The 27,511-nt window shown below is 38.8% G+C and overlaps 1 protein-coding gene across 1 annotated transcript in view; it reads right to left on the bottom strand.

Annotated features, from left to right (window-relative positions):
* Window positions 1-20,107: 20,107 nt before the first annotated feature.
* Window positions 20,108-27,511, bottom strand: part of GYPC (glycophorin C (Gerbich blood group)) — a 33,845-nt gene continuing 26,441 nt past the window's right edge. Inside the window, exon 3 of the mRNA XM_065840747.2 lies at window positions 20,108-25,808. Within this exon, the coding sequence (XP_065696819.1) occupies window positions 25,612-25,808 (197 nt within the window). The 3' untranslated portion in view covers window positions 20,108-25,611. The remainder of the gene's footprint in view (window positions 25,809-27,511) is intronic.

Raw genomic sequence — 27,511 nt, 5'->3', positions numbered from 1 at the left:
TTGCTCATTGGATCATCAGCAATTACCTTACTTGTCTCCTGCCTGGTGAGAACCTGTGTTTATGGCAGTGCTCAGGACAGCAAACTAACAACAAGGACAGCATTTTTACAGTGAAGTTTAGAGTCTCAGTCAAAAATAATGGACCATAATATGCCAAACTGCCCATTGGTTCAAACAGAGGGCTGGCAGTAAAAATGCTTTCCAGTGTCCTGTGTACGTAAGACCTATACACTAATAACCCCGTAAAAAAGAAACATTTAGCACTGAACATTCATAAAGTAGCTGAATAAAGGCTTTATCTGACACCTATGGAACTCATTGGAAACACTCCCCTCTATACCAGTGAGCTCTGAATCTTCAACTGAGTCCCATGATATCACAAGGACAGCACACAGTATGTGATCCTAGAGACAGATGTGGTTTTCAGTAAGGGTAACAATCATTTTTCTATTGCCTCAAAGGTGTCAGGCTATAAAAATAAACAGCTTGCACCAAAGCTGTAGCACAGTCTAAAATGAAAGGACTTCTGTGTTTCAATTATGTTACATGGGTGGATTACCTACTGCTAAAAGAGGAGAGTGTGAAAATTGAGGACTCACAGCTTCCTTTCCTAGCTGTGCCTCAGTATCTTTCCATGGCTCTGAGGACACCAGATTTTTTTTTTGCTCCACCAGGTTTAATGTTATGAGCTAGGCCCGGGACAGAAGAAACCAACAAATATCCTGTTTTAATGGTGTCTCTCAGGGATTTCTTTTGAGAAACCCTATATCTGCACCCTATGGACAATTCCTTTACCTAGATTTTATTCGGCCAAAGGACATGATGAAGAAACAGCTCTTCTGCAGTGCCTCCTGCCCTATGTGCTGCCTTTGTGTTACAGATGAAATAATGATGGCCTATCTTCCAAAGCTGGAGCATTTGTTCGTATTTTGCAGGGAAGTCAGATAACTCTGAGTAACTGCTGTGTCATGACAACAGCAGCTGTATTCTTAATTAAGACATGTGTGTCATGGACTTTGACCAAGCATACACACAGCATAATGCCTGAGATCCACAGATTTGATTCAGCATATTGCTGCTTTTAGTAGTGAATGAGCTGTTTGATGTAGCACTTCACAGCAAGTCCCAAGAAATGCATCAGAAAAATCTTTCCAGTGGAGCTGTTGAAGCATTGTGCACCTACATTTTCTCTCTTCAGCAAGAGCTGAACCTTTCACTTCATCCATCACCAGAAGAGAGGAGCAAGTCACTTTGAAGCACAGCAACTTCCTGCTCTCCTATACCAACCTTTGGAAGCTCCTAGGGGCAGGGATTGGCCAGAGCTAGCCTTAACTATTCTGACTTTCCGGTTGAGAGGCACAAAGAAATCCACAGTGGAGCCAATTATTTTCATAACAGAGTTTATAGAAGATGGCAGCCAGTCCAGCCCATGATGTGAGGTTACTGCAATGTCCATCAGTACAGCAGCTGGCTCCTGAATGGGCCGTTATTACAGTATAAATCACTCATGGAAATAGGAAGAATCCCATATGGGAGTGTCCTAGGCTGTGGATCAAAGCAGTGGGCTAAATTATCCTAAATGGGCTTTGCCCACGTTGGTATGGGACACTGCCTACGCAGATGAAGACAAAATCCTGCCAGTGGTTTGACATGGTAATCCGCTAGTTTTAGGTCTAAGCAACCTGCTAAGGACACTGGAAAAGGATGTGCAAAACTCTATTGGGTAGCTGCTGGTCCTATCAAAGTCTGTGATCAAAAGTTTTGCTACCCAAACTGGTGATGAGTGTCATTTTTAAGATGGTCCTTATGTGCTTTCAGTGGACAGACCAGATAAACGGCAGTAAAGCAATGGCACTGCTCCCCAAGGGTGCATCAGAGCTTAGGGCTGGTCCAGTGACAATTGAAAGACATTAATTATGTCTCACCATTAATGAGTGGTGCCCATGAGCTTTATTCAGTGTTTGATGCCATTTTGTCATTCAACACAAATCCTTCTTTATGCTTTTCTGGTCTAGAGGGTGTAAACCTCACATGTAGCACAAACCTTCTAATATTTGTGGTGTAATATGAGGATGAATTGTACAGGCTAACTGCAACAATATTTTTATTGTTGTAGTGAGAACATTGCTTGGATGACAAAGTGCTGGTAAAGATGGTTGAATCTGACTCCTCAATCCTAGAAAAGCTTTTTTTTTATTATTATTTTTTAAATTTATTTTATTTTATTTTATTTTTTTATTACTTGGCTTTGAAATACCCATATGAATTTTATCCAGTGTTTCATAGAGAACAGGAGCTCTCTAGGGAGGAACACCCCAGTATGCTTGGTGTATATTTCAGACACAGATGGCAGCTTTATAGCAGAAAGTTTGTGTGTAAAAATATTGAAGAGACAATCAAAATATCCTGTGAACTCAAATACACTTGAACAAAACTAGATGAAAATCAGAGCAACAATTTCTTGGGGATGTGCAGGATACTAATGAATATTATAGATCAAAGAGCTAAGGGTATATTCTCCCTGTGGTTGACAGAGTTTGCCTGCCAGCCTTACAGGTCCTATTCATGGCAGCTGAGGGAGTACTCCAAAGAAAGAGCAGCACAATTTTCAGAGTTCCCTATATTGACTTGTACCCATATATTGTAGTTACTGGGGGATAAAGAGTGCCAAATTGTGAAACTTTTCTGTTTCAGCGATATTTATCCAATTCTAATGCAGAGCAAATGATGAAGGCATCTCAGTGTTAGAGAGGAAATCATTCTATGAGACCCTGGACGAGATGAGAAGATGGGGTATGACACACATGAATTATTATCCTCTACAAACACCATGTTTTTTATCGAAAATGACAAAATTGGCATTTGGGGTATTCTATTTAAGTCAAAAAACCAATTTTATATTTAAGCATAACAATTATTTTCTTTCTGAAAGATTTTTTAATTGATTTTTTTCCCTGTATTAGTTATACATCATCACAGATGAAAGTATTAAAATTACTCTCATCTTTCCTGAACCCACACTGCTTTAACTTTTAGTAAAGCTGAAAGCCTGAAAGCCAGAGGGGACTAACCAGCTCAGTGCATGCTCGTTCTGGGCTCATCTGCAAACAGCTTAGAGAGCTAGTTACTTAGGGAACACCAAGAGTTAGGAAATAGGTATTCACGTGATAAGCTAGGGTAAGACAGGATACCAGCAACTCTCCTCTCTGATAAAAAAAGGAGGGTCTCTTCAGATTTGTGCTTTTGAACAGGATGGGGGGTTCACATGTTTCTGTCAGGTTTCACTTTGTTAGAACTTCACACTTTTCCAACTTTTTTTTCTTTTTTTTTTTTTTCCTGTTTCTGGCGAGGATAATTAGCCTTCAAATGATAACGACCTCATTACAGAAACAGCAAGCCTTCTTAGGGGAGGCAAGAACAGCTCAAGCCCTGCCAGGCAGGGAAGAGCAAATCTCAAGGTTTCTTTCCAGTTTTCCCCTCCCACCCTGTGGCATCCTGCTGCTACCTCCAGCTTTATCCTCTCTGCCTTTCCCTCAAGAGGTTCAATTGCTTTCATCTTTGCATTTACAGATGTTGCAATGACCTGTCACAACATGAACTCCCAGCAGCAATAGGAAAGATACTGATTTAAGCTGAGTGTAGCTGTAAGCTCACTCCTTTTATTCTTCTTTCCAAATGCTACCGAAAAGAAGGAGTAAGAGTTTTCAGGGAGAGATGTAAGACCTCCTGGTCCTTCCCAAAATCCTGTTTGTAGGTGCCTACTGCAGAATGGTTCATATATATTTTACCAAGCATCCCATGACCATAAGTGCATTATGCATAATAAATGAAAGCAATGCTGTCCTCGACCAAACCTCATAGTCAGGTATCACATAATTGTATTTAATTCCCTCACAACCACAAATGACTTCAAATGCAGTGATCCCTGAGGTCTGCAAGTCTAAAATCTGATTATATTGATACACATAGCCTATGCTTTTCCTATCACCCTTCAGTCATTCTGACTTTCAGTTCAATCTTCACAAAGCCACACTGAGATAAACAGAAAGTTATTTAAATTGGGTGGGGAGGGTGGCGGCAAAATTTACGCCAGAGGTCATGTCCTTCTGTTTGCAGTCACATGGAACAAAGCCCCTGCACAGCTACCCAGACGAGGTATAGAAATCCCTTCTTCTTCACTCATTTGTACTGTAGTGTTACCATGCAAAAAAAATGTGCCCAAGCTTTTCGCATGTATTGCTCACTGGGCTGGGTTCATAGGCCAGCAAACACTAAATTTAGGGTTGCAAAATGCTTAGGGTACTTTGTGTCTGAGTCATGGTGCGTATTTGGAACAGTAACCAGTGAAGAATGAAGTAACACTTCATTCAAGAAAAGGGAAAGGATCAGTTGCAATAGTATCTATGCAACATTGATCTAGGATGTGTAAGGAAGCTGCTTGGCTAAAGGATGCAAAAATCTAGCAGCCTGCCTGGACAGAAATGAAATAACAGAAGGTGTCAGTGATGAGCTGCTAATAAGAAGGGTGAAAACCCTGTCCTCCTAACCCCAGGAAACTGGGCAGGAGGTGTGGAGGAAGGGATAGTCTTGTCATATTTTCAGTGCACAAATCAGGTGAGAGGTGCGAAATCTGGAAATGGATTGGTAGAAACATATAATGAATTGGTTTGAGGAAAAAAGTCACTACAGTAATTTCAAAGCATTAGTACCGAGCTCAGTTTTCTATATTTTGCTAAAATAATCTGCAAATGGAACTTCGGTTGAATGGAAAACATAACTTTTTGTTAAGTACATCAAAATAGGTAATATCAAATGTTTTTCGCATAGGAGATTCATCCAGAAGGACTTATTCTTGCTAAAAGTTTTGTTTCCAAAGAAAGCAACATTTCTCTTGAAAGGCAAAAAATGTTTGTTTAATAGAATTTCCAGTTACCTTTAAAACACCAAATAGCTTAAGGAGATGAGAAACACAGCAGTGTTGCTAGAGGTTAAATTCAAGAGTGGAGGTGATGTACACAAATGGTTTATCCTGTCTGGTCTGTCACAACTACTTATGCTGAGTCTGCTGAGAAGTGTTGTGAATTAATCCTTGGAAAAATGTCAAAATGTCAGTAAAACCACACAGTACATGCTACATTCTGAGTTCTGAGCTTCAGCTCCAGCTCTCTAGACTTTGTGGGACATATGTTCATTTCCACCAAACCATTTCTGAATTCTTCACAATTGTGCCTTGAGTAATTTGACATGAAGAAAAGTCTCCGAAGAACAATTCATACAATTTGCCTATTTACTTCCTGCCTGCTCCAAAGGCTGCTGAAACTAATGACAGGTTTTCTGTTGACTTCAATTGGATCTGGAGCTGGCCCATGGAGGAGTGGCATACTTACGAATGGTGATGCTAGAAAGACTGGCAGACAAAAATCAAATTTGCTAGAGGTATGCAAGATGGGAGGCAATTTTCTTGGGCAACTAAGTTATGAGGCAGCAATAGAGAGGTCTTACTGATTTATAAATTGTGAATCTATGTACTTTGCTGTGGGGACCCAGTCTTCTGCTACTTATTAACTTACACCATTCCATTTGCAAATAAGCAGGCAGGTATTGAAGTTATTTTGGGCATGCTGCTATCCAATTTGCATAGCTAATAGAGCCTGAGATATGCATGAAAAATTCCCTGGGCAAAACTGTATGTAAGTTTTTTAAATTTTGGTTCTGCCGTAAGACATGCAGGTGGCTCAGTGTTGTCTCAAAGAACAGATGAGATTTACGACATTCATTTTAGAGGTGTTTGCTCAGAAAATAATATCTTAGGGTTGCTTTGAAGCTTGCAAATCACCTCTTCACTTTAAAGAATTTATGACACAAAATGCATGTGGGTTCAGTGAAAATTTGGGAAAGAACTTCATGTCCAAAACTGTAGAAATTTTATTCCTCTTTCCACAGAGGCTGCACAACACTCTGCTTGCAAAGAATTATTTCCTTAGTGTCCCAGACCATATTCTTCTGCCTTTACAGTTTTTAGATGACCATGCAATGTGAATAAATGCAATCTGGATGGAAGGACATACTTCCATGGAAATGTTGTCCTTTCCATAAGGACATTCGAAGACGTGTTCAACCAGGTTCCTCTTAATTCACTTAATTAGTGACTCCTTGTCAAGAACCCCTTATTACATTCTGCCTGTCTAATTCCTTTACCATGGTTGCAGTTGGACAGAAGGTCTCAGATTTCCAGAGTGTGGGCCACATCCTGAGGGAGAGGAAATACTCTTTGATGCACTCTGAGCTGGACTGTCTCCTCTACAGCTATTATTATTAACACCAACCAACTACTGTCCCTGTGGCAACCCATACAACTACTTGACTAGGAAAGTAACACCACAAACATATTTATTCTTAAGGTATCTTACAGCAAAATTAACTACCTGAAAACAAGTGGAAAATGTCTTATAGAATCCTTGGAAGCTCATAGACTCCATTTTGGTAACCTGTGCTACCTATGCTGATGTATGAAAACTGATCACTGGAAGAACTTCAGCCTTCAGCCCCAGGGAAGAAAAATGATGTTTTCAGAACCAAGCTGGCTATGGTAAAAATCCGTGTGGTTCCTGGTAAATGGATTTTGCTCACATATCAAAGAGACAGTATAAGTAAGATGCAGCTGAAAGGACTACAGTGCCAATGACAATTACAGAACTTGGAAAAAAAAGGAAGAAAAAATTCAGACCCCTGTGTCACCTCCTTTTCCAAATACCTAACCAGGATTATTCTCTTCATTCTTCAGCTGTGAAATAAGGCCCGCACTGATTCCTTTCAATGATTCTACTACTTAGCATAATATCTCACTGTCAGCAAATTTTCATTAAGACTGTCTAAATTTTCCATTGCTCAGCTTGGTTGTAATAACCTTCTCTGTCAATTCCCTCTCCAACAGCTATGTCTGCACTTCCCAGCTTTTTCGAATATTTTCTTACAAATGCTTAGAATAATATGAATACTCATCTGAACATTTTTTTTTTCCCCATCTAGATGTATTTTCTCCCTGGAAATATTAACTAGGAAGAGTTTGAGGATCTGGGACATTTTTCCAGAATTCCTAGCTGTTCCAGACATACACATCAGCACAAATGGTCCAAACCAGTCTGTGTTCCACAGTTCCCACTTATTTATGTTCTGGAAATCTCAGCTTGAAATTTGACGGTCCCATTCATTAGGTGTTACCTCCCATATATAATCTGACATAATCTTGAACCTCTTACTCAGGCAAGGAGTCCAGCTCAGGTACAGCAGAATTTCTTGGCTGTGTGGTGGACCTCAATGGTAAGCATAAGAGGTCCTTAAGGCAGAGCTCCAGAAGAAGCCATTCTGTTGGCAAGAAAGAAACATGAGCATTTGCAGGGAGGAAAAAGAGATGCAAGCTATGGAGTTAATTTGCAGGGTTGAACTGTGAAGTGTACTATCTTGGAGAGACTGAGGCAAATATTAAATGTATCAACCTTTACCTATCTGTTTTGGTGAATTCTCAGCAACAGGACTATTTACTAATTAACCACTTTCATCATTCCCATTTTCCTTCTCTACTGACTTGATTCATCAAACAGCAGCATCTGAAATATGTGGGGAGAAATTACAGCATCCATCTTTAAGTGACCTCCTTTTCTTTTTAAGCAATTTCTATGCCCAACACGGGCTTTGGAGGTTCTCTGCTGGATAATGTAAAATGACACTAACTGGGCTATTTATATCACTGCAAAGTGACTACATGATGGGATAATTAGCAGTGCTATATCTGCTGGAGTGAGCGATAACACTGTAACACATTTTTGTGTTAAGCAGCACAAACAACAACGCCTGCAGGTTAAACAGCACCTGAGCAGTTGATAGGGCTCCTGCGCGGCTGTTTACAGAAGGCAATATCTACTGGCTTCATCCATGCATGAGGCACAGTTGTAATGCTGGTTTTATTATCTCTTGCAATACTTTCCCTCCATGCAGGCAAATGATTTTTGCAAGCAAGATTGCTTTGGGCAAGCATGGGTATTCTAGACATTTTGCAAACAAGGTTGTGTAGATTTGTAGATCTGGTGACTAAAACATGACCCTTGGATGAAACAGTCTAAGTGCCTGGCCAGTGAGTCTCACACTTTTACTCCTGGATAGAGTCCAAAAGCTTGTGCTGTGTTTTGGCTTACATATTACTTGAGAAAACACAGCCAGTCTGGATCTGAAGCCATAAAATGTGTGATCCATTTAGACCACGTCTAGCTAAAAAAATTCTGGCTTTGCTGATGAGAGCCTTGGCTTCTTTTAAGTATTAGTACAGACACAGCCACAGAGAACAAGAACCTGTTATGCTCTGATTCAGTCTATTTCAATGGTTAATCACACTCATTAAAAAATATTTAATGTGAATTTGCTCTATTTCAATTTCCATAAATTGTCTGTTATGCCTTTTTCTGCAAGATTAAAGGACCGTTTTGTATATGCTATTTTCTCCCCAGAAAGGTTACTAATGCACTCACTAATCATGGCTGTCTCACATCTTCTTTGAGATAAGATCAAATTTGCTCCCCATAAATATTTTTCTCCATCCCTTGAGCTATGTTTGTGTCTCCTCCCTGAACACCCTGTAGTTTTTCAACATCCTCTTTGAAATGTCAACACCAGAACTGGACATGCCATTCCAGTATGCAAGAAATGTGCCAGCATCAGGTGAGCAGTGCCAGATAGGGAGCTAAAAATCATTGCAGTGCTTGCCTGCTGGTGCATCCGAGGAATGAATTTGTTCACCCATTATATCACCCTTGCAAACATGTTGAGTTGTTTCTTTATTATGAACTATAAATATGACTCACTGGTTACCAGGATTCCATTCCTCACTTATCTTTAGATCAGTAATGTTACATTTCACTTAGCTAAAATGCGATTTGTTTGGATGTACCAAAATTTCAAAGCAAAATCTGTAACTGCCCTTATTGACTTTTATTCATCATGTCACCCCCTCCAGCTTCCACAGGAAAGTTGACGAGGAACTCTACAGCTCAGACTTCTAATTCCCTGGTTCTAATGCAGAACTGTTTCATGAAAAGACAAGGGAATTCCTGTTTAGCCTTAGTAAAGAATAGCATTATGATCATGAAAGGAAACTAGAGAGTGATACGTAGGTGAAACATTCTGGTAATGTTCCCATGCTGTCAGCTAGTGTGAAATCTGCCACCTCCATGACTAGAATTTATCCCATCTGCAGTCTGCAGCTACTTTGTTAGCAGAGATTCCAGCCACCAGTTTATCTGGATTCCCTAAGCAAGTACATCCAAGACAAAACAAACTTTGGGCTCAAGTCTGTTTTATATCCATCAGGACTTTGCCTTGCATATTATTCTAGTTCAGTCCAATGAGTTCACTTCATTAGTTAGAGAACAGAACAATTTTTCACTATGTGGAAGTGAAACTTTTTTTTTGTTTTTAATTAATATCAAGGCTACACAGGAAGACAGTCCTGAAAACCACATACTGGTCTATAATAACAGGAAGATTAAAATGCTGACTGTTGCTTATAAGTCATGGATTGCAGAGTGTTATCTTATTGAATAAAACTTCTGCCACAAATGCAGTGTCTTGCTGACTGTATTAAACAGAGAACAGACATCAAGCTTTAAAAGAGCCATTTAACAGAAGTTGAGAACAATAAGAAAAATATCTAAAGAATACAACTTTCTAGGTACTTACTTGCAATATTTCAAAATGCTGCTGCAGTTTCCCTTGTACAGGACAGGTCCTGTTATTGTAGCTGTCTTAAATAGCCACTCAGAATGTGGACAGGACTTCCAAGTGGCATGAGGACCATCAAATAAATTAATGGAAATAACCGTTGGTCATCTGTTCTGCTGAAAAGACTACCAGGGCTCTCCTGTGAAACCATCAGGGACAGGTTCAGAACAAAGTAAAAGAAGTACTGCTTTATCAAATGTGCTGTTGAGCTACGTAGCTTCTTGCTTTAGCATATCTGAGACACAAAAAATGTGAGAATTCAAAACCTTATCTTATAAGTTGATGGAAGAAAAATCCTTACCATTTGAGAACACAATGATCTTCCTCCGATATAGGAAATCCCTAGATCATGAGTGTTTGGAGTATATTCTAGAGAAATTGCACCATAAGATGCCTTTGTTCTTGTATTCTTCCCTTAAGTATCTGTAATTGGTAAAGAAATGGAGATGAGGTACTAGGTTACATGGAACCTTTTTCTGACCCAAAAAAACTCTTTTATGTTATGCCTACCTTCTTACAGAGGTACACACATTCCCTACAACACCACAGTCAGCCTCTAACTGCTTCTGTACTTTGCTGGTATATCAATATGAGAAACATGAGAGAAATTTGTTGCCCTGGATCAATTAGGGACAAAATAAATGGAAAGAAAAGCCAGCTACACAGGGAACCAAACTTAGTACTCAGCAGTAGGAAGGAGCTGCTCTAGCAGCAAGTAAATGCTGGGTGCAGTCAAGAGGTTGATAGCAGGGTGGCAACAGGACAGCAGGGTAGAGAGGGGTTGCCCAGTGGTGTACTTACTTGTCCCTACAATAGACCAGAGCACATGAGTTGTGCTGGGTGTAGCTTGTGTCTCAATGGAAACCATGCAATGCTGAGATGTGACTGAGAAGCCCATTCCACACTGGCTGAAGTATGCACAGAGAGAGAAGGAGTGTGTAAGAAGTTGCACCTCCTCCAAGTATCCTGTTCTTCCAGAAAATCAGTGTCACATAGAATAGCCATATAGCTTTATATAGAAATATGGACCTGCTTTTCTAATTCAGACCATCCTGTTGTCCAAGAAGAGCTATTTTCTAGGTGCTTTTCACTAAGCATCACTGCATTTTCACACTGCATTTTTTCCTCTTTTAAACTTGAATCCATACCTCATCTTTGTCAACAAATACTTTCTGAAACCCATACAAAACCCACTCTATTTTGCACCCTTCCAGCCAAATCAGAGGACTGACTTAAAAGCTTTCTTATAAAAGTTTCTCCCCAGCTGTGGCTATTTACTAAATAGGAGAGGATTATCTTCTTAGTGGAAGCCAGCACAGAAAATTAACTACACCTAGTTGCTGTGTTACATTGTAAACCATAGGTGACTGGTAGGATTCACGATTCTTGTGTAATAGCAGTATTTTAGGGAATTAAATACAGGTGTGCAGAGAATGAACCAGTGTCAAGACACAAGGTATGCTGGGAGTTCAGAGTCATTGATAAAAAACTTCCGGTCATTAGAGCCTAAAATAACTTTAGCTGAATACAGGTTTAGGTTGAAATGAGTTGAGGTGAAGTGCTGTTGTCAGTCTCAGTAGTAAAGCATAAATAAAATCTTTACTATTGACCTTACTAGGCAGTAAATATAGACTTTCTGAGGTACCTCAAATGCATAGGTCTGCCTCTTGAAGGCATCTCTGTTCAATTTTCTGTTAGGTCGAAAGGATCTGACTGTGTATGTCTATTTCTTACTATGAAGCAGTTACTAATAGAAATACTGCTTCTGAAGACAGGGTTCAACTCTGACTTAAAAACTCTAATCAAACCAGGTGTCTTCATGTGGATTCTGTTTTCAGTTATCTCTGTGGAAATTGAGTGGCTTTATCAAAACCAGCTGACAGTATAAAAGCGGAGTGGTAGGCAATGTATACTCTACGTAACATTGTCTTCTAAATAACCTTCCTTGTACTGCTATTAAATTACATTATTCTATTTCAAAGAATATGTGAAATCACTCCCCGTGGAACCAAAGAAGCAGCAATAGTGTTCTTCTGTTTTCTATTTTATTAGGTCCCGCACTTAATTTATAAAATGTGAAAAATAACCTAAATATTAAAAAATGAGTTAAGCTAATTTTGTGAACATTGAACCTTCACTTACAGTTCACAAACTGCAGGGGTGGGAGAATATGGTTGTTGTTCTTGTTTTACACTTCAAATTTAAGGATGATATCTTTACTGTGCAAAGTGTTTGGGTTATGGGTGATGACAGAACAAATTATATATTTTTTTTCTTAATCTTCTCTGCGACCAGCTCCAAATTTCACCCTCCTTACCTGCCTGCGACAATTTCTGGCTGCCATGTGAACAGGATTACCTATTCTAAGCATTACAGATCCAGTAGTCAGTTCTCAGATCTCTGGGAATTCTGAGTCAGTGAACTATATTGTATGTGGCCTTTTAACATTAATAGACGACTTCAATTTTGTTGGGTTTTTAATATAGATTTTTTTAAAAAAATCAGTGACTTTCCAGGAATTTTGATCCAAAGTAATTTCACTTAAAAAAATCATTTTTTTTCGCACCTGTTTCAATTTATTGCCATTACCTTAAGCTGCTACTGTCTACAGAAAATGTGAGCAAAACTCTGTGCCTTCTTAAGAGGGAATCTCCAGCTTACATCCAAAGGAAGATCTTGTGCAAAAGGTGAAAAGCAATTAAAAATTATTTTTTAGTCCTCTAATAAATTACATGCTTGTGATATAGAACTTTCAAACTTTCCCCTTGAGTTAAGTAACTTTGGACAGGTCCATACTAGTAAGACATTGTCAGTAAGTCTCTTTTTCAAATGAGCAGAAAAACTTGTTTAAAGCACTTTCCATATTTGAAAGCATTTTCCCCTTCATAAACCTTGAAATGCTATAGAAGAGCTGGAGCTATCTGCATGCAGAAGCCTGCCTGTCACTTATGGAAAACTCAAATTTCGTATATCAAGGGCTTGTGTGAAAATTACTTTGAGTGTTAATTGCCCAAATGATTCAGCGTTTTAAGAACCTCTTTCATGTACTCAAGTATGCCTTGTAGCATGCTGAGTGCCAAACTCCAATAGAGAGCCAGCTGTGCTCTGCTCCCAGATGTTTGAAGAAGATAATACTTGCCCACCATTTCAGTCCCCCTCCCCAAATCATGGGAAATTTGTTTAATAAATTCATTAATGTGTAAAGCATTTTATTTTCCTTTTTTTTTTTTTTTAAATTTTCTTTTCTTTTTCATGTTAAATGAATACTCTCCTTAGAATGTGTGCAAGTTTGCCTTGGTTTATAATTACAGTAGAACATTGTTAGATTAACTGTGCTGAGGAGATAAAACCCATCAGTTCTGCAAACTTAAGACTCTGCCAGTATAATTTAGAAAGGATCACATCTCTCTGCTTTCAAATATGCTATTTGTTTTCTGCATTTGAGGTAATTTTAATTCTCCAATTTACCTATTGCAACAAAAATTGTTGCTGGAAACCTAACAGAAAATATACTCGGTCTTAAGTCTTGGATTCAAGCCTTTTCATAACTATTCTTTGTCCAGATTTCAATTCCAATATGTTCATGTATCAGATCCTGGAGCAATTTACTTTTTTTTTTTTTTTTTTTAAGTCAGAGTAGCTACATTGAAGTCAATCGATCTGTGTTAATTGATACCAGCTGCCTGTGGGCTAAGCTGAGACCCTGGATCCAAACAAGAAGAAAACAGCCTTTTACAGGGATGTCTTGCCTGGACTTTGCCTATCAGTGTGCAGGTGCAGACAATTTCAAGGACAGCTTTTCTGTGCTACATGGTGATAAAATATTTGTGTGATCCACAGCTTGATCTTCATAGTGAGTAACTACCATCAATTCCCACTCCTATCTGACTCAGCTGTCAGAAGAGATTTCTCTCAGATTATGTTGTAACTGAGTTTGAACAACCACAGAAAAGCGCTGGATTAATTCAGCCTGTCTTTGCGGCCAGGCTGCTATTGTATCACAAGTATATAGCTGGATTTACACAGAGCAGGTGCTAGGCGATATGAGTTCACCTTCCAAGGTTCCCAGCATATCACGGTAGAGGTCATCTGTCTTCCCAGGTCCATGTTTTTGTGTGTTCACTCACCAACACAGCATTTCTGGCTCACAGGTTGCTCTGGGTTTACACCATCTGATCCAGCTGCTGTTGCAAGTTATAGACTCTGCCTAGCCTTTGCAGCCTCTTTCAGAGTTGTTAAAGTTATTGCAAAGTGCATTTTTCTGGTTCAATTGGAAGTGATAAGGCCCTCTGGAAAGCATTTTGTCTGTAGCTGATGGCCCTCAGAAGCTGGGGGCAGATGTAGGTGTGGAGATTATTGATGTGGAATGCAGATCTGTGTACAGAGACTTGAGATAGCAGAGCTCCTCGTGGTAACAGTGGGATGAAGCAGCTGCTCCGAAACAAAGCCACAGCCACAAAAAGCTGCACAAGTCTGGGGTACCCAGAGCAATTTGAGATGCTTTTTCCATTTATGAACCTAAGTGAGGCATTTGCTTGTATGTCTATGAAAAGATCCATCCCAAATTAGGACATACACACCTGGGGATAAAAATAATTCACAGATTTTTCTGGTGCTAAAAGGTACAGTGGTGCAAAGCATACCATTCTATACACAGGCTTAGCAAAAGACCTTAAGAAGTACAATTTCTATTGCTATCTTATCCTGTTAGCTGGAATATGAAACCCTGTAGTTTGCAAGGTTTTTCCAGAGAAGCATTTTGCAGCTGGGGTACTTAGTTCAGAGTAAACCTGTGCGATGTATTGTTATTTCACTCACCAACCTCAAGAAAACACAGGCAGAAACATACAGGCAGAGACTGGATGTCTCCCAAGGTATGGAGATCTTTTTATTTCCACTTTTCTACATACAGGTGTTGCCTCTAGGTAGAAATACTATTTGGATTAGAGTAGTTTCACAGCCACAGCAGCCATGGACATGACAACTGAATAGGCATGTAAATGTTCTGCATCTTAGCAGCTCTGTATACCCTTCTGGAGCAGAAGGCTATATATCTTCATGAGAATTGTTTTATTTTACTTCCTTAACTGGAAGGACATGAGAAATCAAAACAACCCTGATTTGCTTGGAAGTCAATAGATCTTATGGCCCCAAGTGTTTATCAGCTGATACCTTTAGAAAGTTGGCAGGGGGCCTTATCTCCTGAGCTCTGAAGTACTGAAAATGCATGTCAACTGTTTTTAATTAATAGTGAATTTGTATTTGCTGGCTCCTGGTTACCCCAGAAACCACCAGAAAAATAATCCAACACTGTCGAGGGTTAAGATTGCGGGGTGACAATCAAACCCTGGCAGATGTATTGTTAACCTCCTCTCCCCCCAACTTCCCCTTTTGCCCCTCCCTCTCCCCCCTTCCCACTCAGGACAGGCGATCAGGAGGGAAAGAAGGACAGAGAGAAGAGAGTTGGAAAAGTTAAAGATGTTTTACTAATGCTACCAACAAAAATAGAGAAAATAATACAAAATATACAAAACCAATCTTATAATTCTCAGCAACTGCAGAGCCAGCACCCAAAGTCCTGGATTAGACTCTGCAGCCAACCGGAGCTGGATTCAGTCTCTCACTAGGCCTCAGTTCGCAGGGACGACCAGCAAGGTCCTCTCCTAATGTCAGCCATGAGGAAAAAAGGGAAAAAGGGACGAGATCCTCATGATCTCCCACTTTTATATGAAGTATTCACGTGAATGGAATGTTCTACACCATTGGTCAGTCTCTCAGTCATCAGTTTTCTCGTTGCCCCTCTCACGAGATGTCCATCCGTGCTTATCAATAAGTTTGCATTCCATTGCTAGGTTTAACCAAAACATGTGTTGGGTTCTCCAGGAAAATGCAACTAACATGAAGGCTTTAGCTGACAGGCAAATTCACCAAAAGAGAAACCTGTTTTTAACAAAATCAGGACAAACACTTAACTATTTCACCATTAATTCGCTGCAAATTGATATTTCAAATGTTTGCTCTTTTATTTATAATTATCAGGAAATGCATCATTTGTATTCTGATGGTCTTTGCTTAACTAATGTAACTGCTCTTTTGGGGAAGTAATTTTTCTGTTCTTTAACTCACAGAAGGCTTGTGGTGCCCTTACATTGTCTGAAGGGAGCCTCCTAAAAATTATTTTCTAGCTGTGATGGGATGAAATATTTGTGCGAATTTGTTGTTGGGGCAGAGAGAACTAAAATTTGTCCTTATTGAAAAGGGATACTTGCTGAGTATATATCATGATGTAGTGGACTGAAATGTGCAGGAAGTGACTTGTATTTTTTATAAGTTCTCCCATTGCATGCTTATAGCACTACACCTCTTGTGTGTAACTGTTCCTGACCAACTTAGGATGTGAGGGAGGCACCAGTCTCAGCTGGAAGCTTTTAGTTGCTTAGCTAAATCTGGAGAATCTTTTGCTTTTCACTGTAGCATTCACAGTTTCAGTTCTCTTTATGACCAATGGCTTCTAAGGTACCAGTATGTAATTGCAGAAGTCTTCACCTTTGTGGAAGACATCAAACTTGTTGTTGTTAGGAATCATTGAGCTTTACCTGAAATACAGGAGATTTTTCGTTTACTTGCAGAATCCAAAGAGTTTTCTGGTTTTCTTCAGAATCAGCTTCAGTTAGGAAACCAAAGTCAGCTTTGAAGTTGTCAACTAAAATGAAATGAACATTCCACAAACCTACTACTAGCAACAGAATGTACTGTGACCAGCCGCGTTCTTGTGTAGACTTGTACTGATAGATGATACTGTAATTTTCTCAGGCTTTTTTTTAGGAATATTGGCTGAGAGATAAGACCGAAGAAATACAGTTTTAAACTTGCACTCACAGCAACAAGGTGGAAAAGGCAAAACGTTGGAAGATGGTCACCAAACAAATAAGAGGGATATGTTCTTGCAGATACTCTGGATAGCAACTACAGAGATACATGTGTTAAATATACAATTTTAAGAAATTGCATAGCATTTTCTCAGGGGCTTAATTTTCCATAATAATACCAATAAAACAAAACAGAGGCCTTGGAAGGTGTGAACTCCTGTCTGGACTCAGAGCCAGGCAATGAATGATTATATATATTTTCCCAGCTTCACCTTAACCCGATGCACATAGAGAGGGCAAGACCTAGGAAGGTGCTGTACAACAAAAATGATTATTAGGTAAAATGACACAAATACATTCCATGAATGTTACTGCAGAGAGAAGATGAAACAAAAATATTAGTTTGCCTTTGTGCAATGTTGACAAATTTTACTATACAGCACAGAACTGTTGGAAGATAGTTTTTGTGAGCAATGACTTCTTATTCATCTGTTTGATTAAAAATGCTTTTTCATCACACTGATTATTTATTTACTCCTCATTACAGAAAGGAGACAAATATGAGGAGATAAGAGGTGACTTTTTTTTCCCAGACCAATTCAACCTTAGCCAAGAAACTGGTTTATAGAAAATATATTTTGGTCCATGTCAGAACAATATTCTGGTAATGCTTCCTTTCAAATCCTCAATGTTCCCTTGCTTTGTGTAGGGAGGCTGACCTTTTTTGGGAATGTTAACTTCATTCATGACTATGCCATAAGCTTCTTACTGAAATGGGGGTTTGACAACTGTTTTATAAGATTATAAGGTTTTTTGTACAGAAAAAAACAAAACCACAACCAAACCAACAACAATCCTCTCACTCCCCTGGGGACTGGATGTATGAAAAAGTCAACCAGAACCTAATAAGAAAGTTTCTGATCCTGCAGCAGGAGAGGACAAAAACTGGACTGGCGCCTGGGACAAAAAAAACAAAAATGGACAGGCTTTCAAAATCTATGTAACTTATACCTCTAAGCGGGATAGTGAGTAAGTTGGCTTGGTAAATCAGATAAGGTTTAAAGTAATCTGACGCTGAACTATTTGCTCTTCTTCTTGGGCCTGTAATTCATTTTTCATTGCAGTCAGTGTAGCTGCAGAGATGAGAGATCTGGTTAAACTCAAACACAGCTACCAGATTTTTGGGGGGGAAGAAAGGGAAAGGCATTGAATGCAAAGACTAAGAAAAATAATTCTTTGGGTGCTGGGCAGAAGTGTCTATGACTAATTCTTGTAGTTTAACTCTTGGCAAGTGTTCAGCTCCTTGCTGTTCAGGGTATTCAGCTTACTCCTGATTCTGTGCTGTGCCTTTCATTTTTCATTCTGCTTTCTTATGTCCTGGTGTCAGAAGCATCATTCATGTCATGCAAGAAGAAAGACTAAGAGAGTCTTGAGCTTCCTTCATGGAACAACGGTCTTTACCCCTTTACCAGGAAACTGAGAGATGTAATAATCTCTCTGATTCTTCCGCTTCTGGTGGGTAAGTTGTGCTGCTGCTGAACAGAAGAGAATGGAGATATTTCATCTCTGTGGAAGAATTTCTGAGCAGGAGGTTGTATTTATGCATACCATTACAGATATATTAGAAAAGGTATGGAGAGCCCTGGGGGTCACACATGCATTCATGAAACATAAATTTATGAATGGAGAGGAAAGCAGAAATCGACAGCGAAGAATGGAAAAGTGTAATTTAATTGAAATACAATATAAAAGCTTATTTGAGTTTAATATGACTTATAGTGGGCTTTATTAAAATGCTATTGATCACTCTATTATGTGTTAGAATGAATAAAGATGATTGTTCCCAGTAACCAAGAATGTGGTGTTGAGTTGCATTTTATCAGTATATCCATATGTCACATTGAGAAGGGCTTTCAAGTGAATCTGCTAGCAACACCTCTGGGAGATTAAATACTTTCTTTCCAAGATACTAGAAACTGAGTGACTGGTCAGGTCTTCCTGGTACTTTTTTTTTTTTTTTTTTTTTTAGCTGAAATAGAAATATTATTACTAGTAGAATGATAACAAAAATGTTAATAGAAATCTTCATCACTGCAAGGTCAAGACTATTTTCTTTCTCAGTGTGGACAAAATATCCTATACTGAGGCTTCAGGTCTATCACCAATGATACAAGAGGTGTGAAGCAAACCATATATATGTGTAAGATGTTGCTATGTGATGGCACATATTGGTGAAACTCTTATTTTCATGTACTTCCCTTTTTTGGTATTTTTATTTCTTTTCCTCTTTGTTTCTGATGTAAGCTTGTCAACTACAGGTCATCCATAAAGGATGAATTTGGTCCCACCAGACTTTCCTGATTTCTTGGCAAACAGCTTATGGCCAGTTTCCATGGAATTACATGCCATGCAGCACCACTGGTAGCAGTACAAGCCATCACAGCTTTGGGCTGCTGAAGTATCTCCAATAACACCGAATTCCATTGTCAGATGTGGTATGAAGTCCAGGTCAACCTTCCACAATGTACTGGCTAATAGTGGAGTATCCAGAGCCCCATCTTCAGCAGTCTGCTTGTCATCCCAGCAAGAACATTGCTAACAAACCATTTGGCTATTGCTGGCCTCCTAACATTCTTATGCACCAAAGTCCTATGGCACATGAAAGGCCCATTGGAAGAGCTGTTCCTAACGCAACTTCTCCAATTATGGTTATTAAAATTTAGACGATCCACTGTCCTTCTGGTACCCTCCGGGTTTTCATCATTTTGAGGCATCAGTTTGATGCAATAACAGATCACTGAAAGACCTACTTTATTTCTTTGTTTGTTTTCACCACTGACAGCAATGATCTTTGAAAAAAGAGGTGTCAGAGGCAAGATTACAATGCGTATTATAGCATAGCCTCTACTCTTTAACTAGGGATATATTAAGATAAGAGAGAAATTGAGGGGAAAGCATGAAGAACAAAGCAGAAGCATTCACATTTGGTAGCAGTTGGGTGGAAGCCAGGCCATCCTTTGGTAAATACCCATTAGACGTTTATAAGACTGCCTAGAATTTTTAAGAATACCATGCATTACATAATTGTACAGGTCCATTGGCACCCACAGGGTAATGTTCTGTCAGAGAGAATTATTGTTTGATTTCTTATTTGAAGTTTGACTCCTTATATATATGAAAAGCTTCTCTTACTTTTTTAATGCAAAACTCAGCAGTATATCTCTTAGGGTTTGCATTCTCTATTATGAAAAATTTTAGCTTACTATTCCTTTTGATCTATATCCTTATAAAAACACCATAATTGGAAATTCTCAGAGTTCATGGTATTTTAAAAGAAAACAAAAATATGAGAACAGTTTTTTAAATGCTGAAAGTGACTACTTTAATCACAAAGTTATTTGTTTCTTCTCATTTTAGTTTGGTTTTTTTTTTTTTTTTTTAAAAAAAAAACCCAATTCAAAATATAGTAGATTTACACCAGCAGTGTATTAATAGCTTTGGTAAATACAAACATTATAGTCAGCTTTAACATACAATCATCAGTAAGCTTTGAGTGCTCTGTGTTCTCATAGCAATGCTGCAATTCAAATAGACTTTAATACAACATATCAGATACAATCCATCATACATACAGTTTGAAACAACAGAAAAATTATGTGAAGACACAAGGTTATGCTGAAAAATCAACCCTTATAAAGACTGCTACTTTAATTTAGTGTGTTTCTTTCTGACAGGGGTGGGAATACAATTTTTTTGCAGAAAGAATAAATATAGTCAACGACAGTCTTGTCCTGCTGAATTCAGTGGGATTTTATCCCATCACACAGAGAACAGTCATGTAGAATAAGGATTCTTTATTCTGAATCACCAGCAATATTACTTTCTTGAAATAGAGGAGGACCTCTGCTAATACAAACATTTCATTCTTTGTAATATGGTTGAATTTTTTACTCACCATATATGTTTTTCTTTGATATTGTTAGCTTCTTTTGCTAACTCCCTGAATTTCCAGATATCAGACATGTGTTCATTGATTATTCAGGGGTTCTTTAGTCTTCTGTCTCATATGAACCGCTGCTGCGAAGCTTCTTAATTTTCTAAACACATAAAGCATTCTTATGTGAAGAACTGAGAGATTTTCTAAAATGCAATAACATTTAACTTGAGTACTGTTTTGGTGTGTATTTCCCTGCATTCTTTGATTGGACTGGCACATGTAAGGAATTCAAACACCTCATATAATTCAAAGAAAATTGTTGTCAGCAGTTACCTTCAGCAAACACACTTTGATTTCTCCAAATGGCAATATCTATTTTATTTGATGAATAACTGCTCTCCATCTCTATTAGCATCTAATTACCTTTTCCCCCGCTGTATCTTTTTGCTTATTTAGATCTTATCTCAATATTTCCTGTATTCGGTGAGGAATCTTTGCAGGCTGTAGCTAGTGGTGCCATCCTACTTATCCTGCAGTTATAAATGTTTCAGCACCTTGTCTGCATTCCTTGCTGAAAGGGAACAGTCTTCCTTATTTTCCTGTCCTGGTGTTCTCCCAATGATCCCTAGATCTGATCTAAGAGAAAAATTGATGTTGACGTTCTGAGGGATCCCATGTTACTATTTTTAATAGCCCTCCAAACTGATTTGGTCCTGTTCTAAAAATATATATGTACATATCTTGTTATCTTGACTAGCGGCTGATTAAATACTCCTCTGGACTGCATTGATGTGCAATGGCACATTGGACCTCAAAAAAACCCGGAATGACAGAGGCCGAGCCCCAGAATAAAAATAAAAAATGTGCACCAGATCTGGTAATGGGTGCCCAGATAGACCTTTTGGACAGAATTATTCTGCTGAGTTGCTACAGAGGCTGGCACTGGCAAGCAGTGATTTTTGAGCAGGGGAGGACTGTATATGCATCCTCCAAAAATTGGAAGAAATTGAGTTTCAGATGTTAAAAAAGAATGGTAGAATATTGAATCTGAGACAGCTGTTTTCAAAGCTTGACAGGAAGAAATGGCTTAAAAGAAGATTAGTTTCCTTTTGCAACCTTTTTTTTTTTTTAAGGGAGAGAATTTAAAAGCTCTGTAGACCCACTCTTAAAGCTCATCAACAGAATCTTTAATTCTTGTTATTTCTGTATATCCTTAAAAAATGTCTTGTGTTGCTACAAGATCGTATTTATCCTCTCTCTTCCAACTCCAGCAAATATTGATAATTTTGATACACAGCTTTCCTATACACCATTGAAAAGGACTTATGTTTCTAAACATGCGCATGTGGCTTTCTGTGCGAAGTAGGATTCAACGAGTTTTCACAGGACATTAAGTCAGCAGGACAAAACTGAGTTGCTCAAGGAATTGTCAGTTTGCGCACCTGTTTAGTGAATACTAGAGATAGTACTAAATCTTACTAACTAGAGAGATTGCATTACTATATTTATACTTGTTTTCTGTGAAAACATGGCATATGTGATCACTCTATAAATTAGTTGCAGGTCAGGTTTTATCAAATTTGACACAGGATTGGAAGTCTAAAGCTGGAATCTTTGTGAAAATTGGTTCTTGGCTGGCAGAGAGGAACAGCATATCTTCACTGATAAAAATAAAGAAAGAAATACATAAGTAAATGGCCAATCCTTTGCCACAGGGAAGGCAGTAGGAATCCAGATGGCAGCCTGGGGGCCTACAAGCAAGAATGACAGTCATGGCTGGGGAGATGGGACACCAGCGAGCTGCAGGACAGCAGCCCAGAGCTGTGGAGGGCCCTGGGATAGAAGTACATGGGGGAAAAGAAACTGTTTCCTTAGTTCTCCTATTCAGGAAGCAAATTGTAAAAATCATTTAATCATCAGTGATGAAAAGCTATGGCTACCAACTGAAATGTCTCAGCATTGTACATAATGTCTGTTTTAGCACAGCGTGTTGCTTGCAGAAAGACGTTTTGCTAATTACTCCTCAAAGTTATATGAAGTTTGTAAAGTACTCTTTTTACAACTAAATTGAATGACTCAAGACAGTAGTGTTATTGTATGTGTAAAAAAATAGCAGAATCAGGCCATTAAGAGTCTGCCAGTCATTAGATGTCATAAGCTTTCTTAATTACAAAGCAAAGTTTGTCCTGAAAAAAGCAAATAAACAGTTCTCCACAAACCATCTCTTCTCACTGCTCAGTGTGCTTGAGTCATTTCTAAATACACAAAGCCCTGGAACCCGAAAGGATACTATGAAAAAATAAACTTACTGAAACTGTTGCTTTTGCCAGAGTCACTGCTCTGCAAATATTCAAAGTGGCTCATTACCGATAGAGAAGCTGTTGCTGTATGCTTGGACCGTCAGCCTAGATTAACAGGGAAAATGGGATAAAGAGATCTAATTCAGCTACTAAGAAGGGATATGGTCAAAGACCAGAAGCTGCATTCAGTTCAGATTTATGGGAAGCAATGACACAAAGTCTGATATTGACTCAACTGGTAAGAACTGGTGGAGCTCCACTGAACTCATGTTGTACCACCAGAAAATCTGGCCTCTGTAGTTCCAACGTGGACAGTTAGTCTTTCTCGATCCACCTCATAATTCAAAAAAATCACACACACACCCTGTCCCCCAAAAGAGACACTAATTGAGGTCCTCCCGTGTATCAAGTATGACACAGTTGTCTAATTATAATCTGCAAACTCAAGTTGCATAAATCAAATTTCTTGACTGGGGAGGGAGATAGGAACTTATTCCCCATGTGCCTCATACCTTTCTCTAAAGTCATATGAAGGGGACAAAAGGCTGGTAGTCCTCTAATAGGTCTTGCTAGCACTGGAAGAAAGTATTTTGATGTTCCCACACCTTGTGTGGGAGATGCAGTAGAGCTCAAGTCACTGCGTTTACCCTCTCCTCAGAGGAATTATTTACATTTTGATTGAACTGGAGGGTCAGCGGTCTTCAGTTTCACAAACTCAGTCTTACAGCTAAGATTAGTGAACTTCTCCAATATTTGTCCTAGAAAAATAAGATTCCTTTTTTCAAAAGCAGTAAAACAATGTATCTTAGAAGGAAACAGTCAGGTGTATAATATAAAAATATATGAGCACTGCTAGTGCTGGGTTTTGTGCAATTTATACTGCACTAGCCATAGAATACAATGTAGTTGTGAAATGGTATGTTATGAAAAACATCTTAAGCATTTTGTAAATTTGGCATGATTTTGATATTCTTTCTTTAAAACAAAAACATGCAGGGATTTACGATTCAAAATCAAAGCTATTTAGATTCTAAGAACAATTCAGAGACCATCTTCATGTACCAAGAAAAGACTGAGATTGTGCCTGAAAAGACAAAAAAAAGCCATTCCTCCACTTGGGTCCTCAGAGTCTTTTCTTGTTCAGGTCTGTCTTCAAGCATTTTTGTGGCCAATGTCAATAATCAGTACTGGAGTCCAGGAGTTTTCCAGGCTTTGATGCCAAGAAGTGAACACAAGTGATCAGCAACAATGTCTTGAAAGCATAGCTGTAGATGACTTTATATATAGGTACACACATATATAGATCAAAACGCAGGAAAAAACATACTGAGTTGAGCAGAGCTTATCAGTGTCTTATCTGTTATTGTGTATTTCTCCCCTTCTATCTTCAGTAATCCAGCGCACCATCGCAGCTGGGGATGAGCAGGTGCATAGAACAATTATCCTATTCCCAGAGCTAACTGTGGGCTTCAATTAGGAAGTCAACTTACTGGGGTAAAGAAACTCATCACTGGTGATTCTTAGGCGAGGAATAAGATATTTTCCTGTGATCCGCCATGACTAATCTATTTATTTATTTATAATAAAGCATTGATGGCTGGTGTAGTTCTCTTATCTAGCACAATACAAAGGATATACAATGGCCATGCAGAGGGAGACATCAATACAAGCAAGTGAGATGCAGATGAAAAAGCTTCTTTGTAGTGGTAGCCTTATGGTTGCGTTTGTAAATGATTTAGTGGCATCTGCACCAGAACTGAACTACTCTCCCTGAAAAAATTCCAAATCCTGCTGGTGGGCATTGAGGAGAATCTTCCAATGCAAAATAAATAAATAAATACACAGGCAAAACCAGCTTACATGAAAAAACCTAGCTGAGCTCCACTGTTTTAGACGGCCTGCTCAAACCAAGATGCTTTATCTTTTAATATCTATTTATGCATGCATGCAGGGAACCTACGAACTAATTGGAATCGTATTTGTAAGTCTACTGACTACTATATACTACATTGTACATTCCAACTTTTTGCAATTCTCAAGCTGCCATACAGAGTAAGTTAGAAATAAATCCTTCATTTTTCTGTTTTTCCTGTTTTCCAACAGTTTTATTTATTTGAACTGCCTTTAACTTTAATATATATAATTTGAAATAAAAAAAAAACCTTAAAAAAGAATCCCAATTTAAATCACCAAACAAACAAAACCAACCCCTGTGCCAGCAAAATTGCACATTTAAGGGGAAGGGAGCATATTTGGGTTACAAAGCTGTTTTTGTTCCAGCTACATCAGCTTTATCTAGTTTCATGTTTATTCTGCGACCATTTGAAATTCAATTTCAGGTAGTTCTGTATCATATCAGCATAAGATGCATCATTAACTCTGAGAGGATGTTTTCCATTGGCATCTGCTGTTTTCGTCAAATGTCAAGGCTTGACATTTACTATCTTTATCTGGTTTTGGTGTATCACTCTTACTGAGATTTTGTTTCTTCTTATCTGATATTGATTTCAACTGTGACCAGCTGTGTTGCTAATAAAATTGACAGGCAAGTATCTGGCATTTAGTTCTTCACCAGCAGAGCGAAACGAACAACCCAGTGACAGAAAAAGTAAAGATATACTTTTCAATTAGGATGTTTGCCTGTACCCTCATATTATCCATTTCTTATCACTTCTGTTGATGTAGCATTTCTGTTTGATTCCCTTGGGGAAGTCTCCGTGGAAATCCTTGACTCTCAGATGAAATACTCCTTTTTGCTCTCATCCACTGCTTCCTGGAGAGCAGGGTCATTTTTCAAAGCAGCATCTGCACTTTCAGCAAACTCAGTTCCTTTTGCCTCATTGGTGTGGTAGGTGCCCTTATGCCTGTACATGTACCGGATCATCACCACCAGCAGGCAAATGAGGACAAATACCACTGCAGCAATCACACCTAAAGGAAAGAGAGCAGTCGAATGTGTTGTCAGTAATAAAACACCAGCAGTATCTCACAGCCAGGCATCACAACTTGAATTACGTGACAGGGAAAAGTCCATGTCTCATAAGATGTTTGCCTGTTGCAGCAACCAGGGTCAGAACAGAGTCTGATGCTTCAAAAACCAAGATGCAATATAGGTACTGCAGGAATGCAGGTCAAAGTCTTAGTATCTTGGCTTGATTTGGTTGAAGTCATTCGAGCTAAAAGTTCATTACAAAATGAGGAGAAATAAGAGAACATAAAGGAAGCCTAATAGGTTTCTTTCATCCTTCTGGTATCATATAGCCAGGGGAGTCTGCAGACAATTCGACCCTATCGCCATGAGTGTAGCTGATTTTGGGAGCACGGGCACTGAGTAGCTCTTGGGAGACAATCAACAAATAGCAGAAGCCATGTGCCTGCAGTACTGCTCTGTACTTGCAAGCTGCCATTTCGTGCTATGCTCTAATTAAGGAAGTCTGATTGTAATGAATATGGAAATGACACCTGGGAGGCAGAAGGGATTCTGGGTAGGTCTTTCCTGTCTCCCAGACTAAGGCTAATTTACTAGCAATGTGTTGACTGCACAAAAATTTCCATAGGTAACTCAAATGGGCATAGGACTAAGTTGTGAATGGAAGTACTCCTAGAGGAGGAAAGTAAATTAAAATTTCAGGGGTGATTGTGTACAGAACACCATGTGTCCTTGCTTCTCAGAACCCTTCCCTTTTTTTCCCCTTCTCCTGTGAAAAGTAGAAGTCCATAAAATAGAGGGACCTCTGACCAGTCATTGTTAAAAAAAAATACAAGCTCTATCTCAGTCCTTCCAGAAAAAATTGTTCATGTAAGAATCAAGAAACTAAATAAAGTATTTTGAAGCTTATTCACCTTGTGCAATGTTTATTTTTTTAATGCTTTTTTTTTTTTTTTTTTTTTTAATACAGCTGGAATATGTTTTTAAACTCTCTAGCTGTGATTCTGTACATGATATGGAGCTGATTGTATATTTACATGACTCCAGCAGTAAACCAAACATTAAAGAAATACTCAATAAAAGGCACTAGAATTGGACATTCCTAGGAAAATCTCATATGTGGAGTATGGAGCTGCTGTGAGGATGCAGTAGGCAGGAATTCGTCTGACTCAGGAGGCTCCATCTGCATTACTCCCCTTGGGCTTCCTGCACCGTCAGTGGATGGTGAGGGTGGGGCATTGATTCCTCTTCTAGAACAGAGTTCCTACCTTTGGAAATGCTCTCTGGAAATGCCTACTGTTCTGCAGAGACGATAGGGGTATGAAGAGAGTATCTCTCTTCTGTCCTTCCTGTTCAAAGCATGTGACACAAGTGAATATCTCCAAATATTTATATTTATCAGCATCAGTAAACTGAGTGGGGATATCCTTTTGGCATGAAAACAGGGGAATGGACATTAGAAGGATAAATAAAAATGATAACTCTGTCTTACAAAATACGCATGCCATGGTTTCCTGCAGATTTGATGGTGCCTAGTTCTGGAAAGTGAAGTTACTGCTAGCAGAAATGAAATTGCTTATACAGAAAACTTTAGGTTTACTATAATATCATAGTTGCGGTGAGGGGTTCATCAGTTTTTAGGACCTCACTAGTATCCCTTGACACAAGAGGCTTTAATAGGCTTTGGAGGTAGCACAATATTAAT

Source organism: Patagioenas fasciata, chromosome 7 (assembly GCF_037038585.1).
Source record: "Patagioenas fasciata isolate bPatFas1 chromosome 7, bPatFas1.hap1, whole genome shotgun sequence".
Taxonomy (NCBI): Eukaryota; Metazoa; Chordata; class Aves; order Columbiformes; family Columbidae; genus Patagioenas; species Patagioenas fasciata.
The sequence above is the reverse complement of the archived record's forward strand: the minus strand, read 5'-3'. Positions and strand labels throughout refer to the sequence as shown.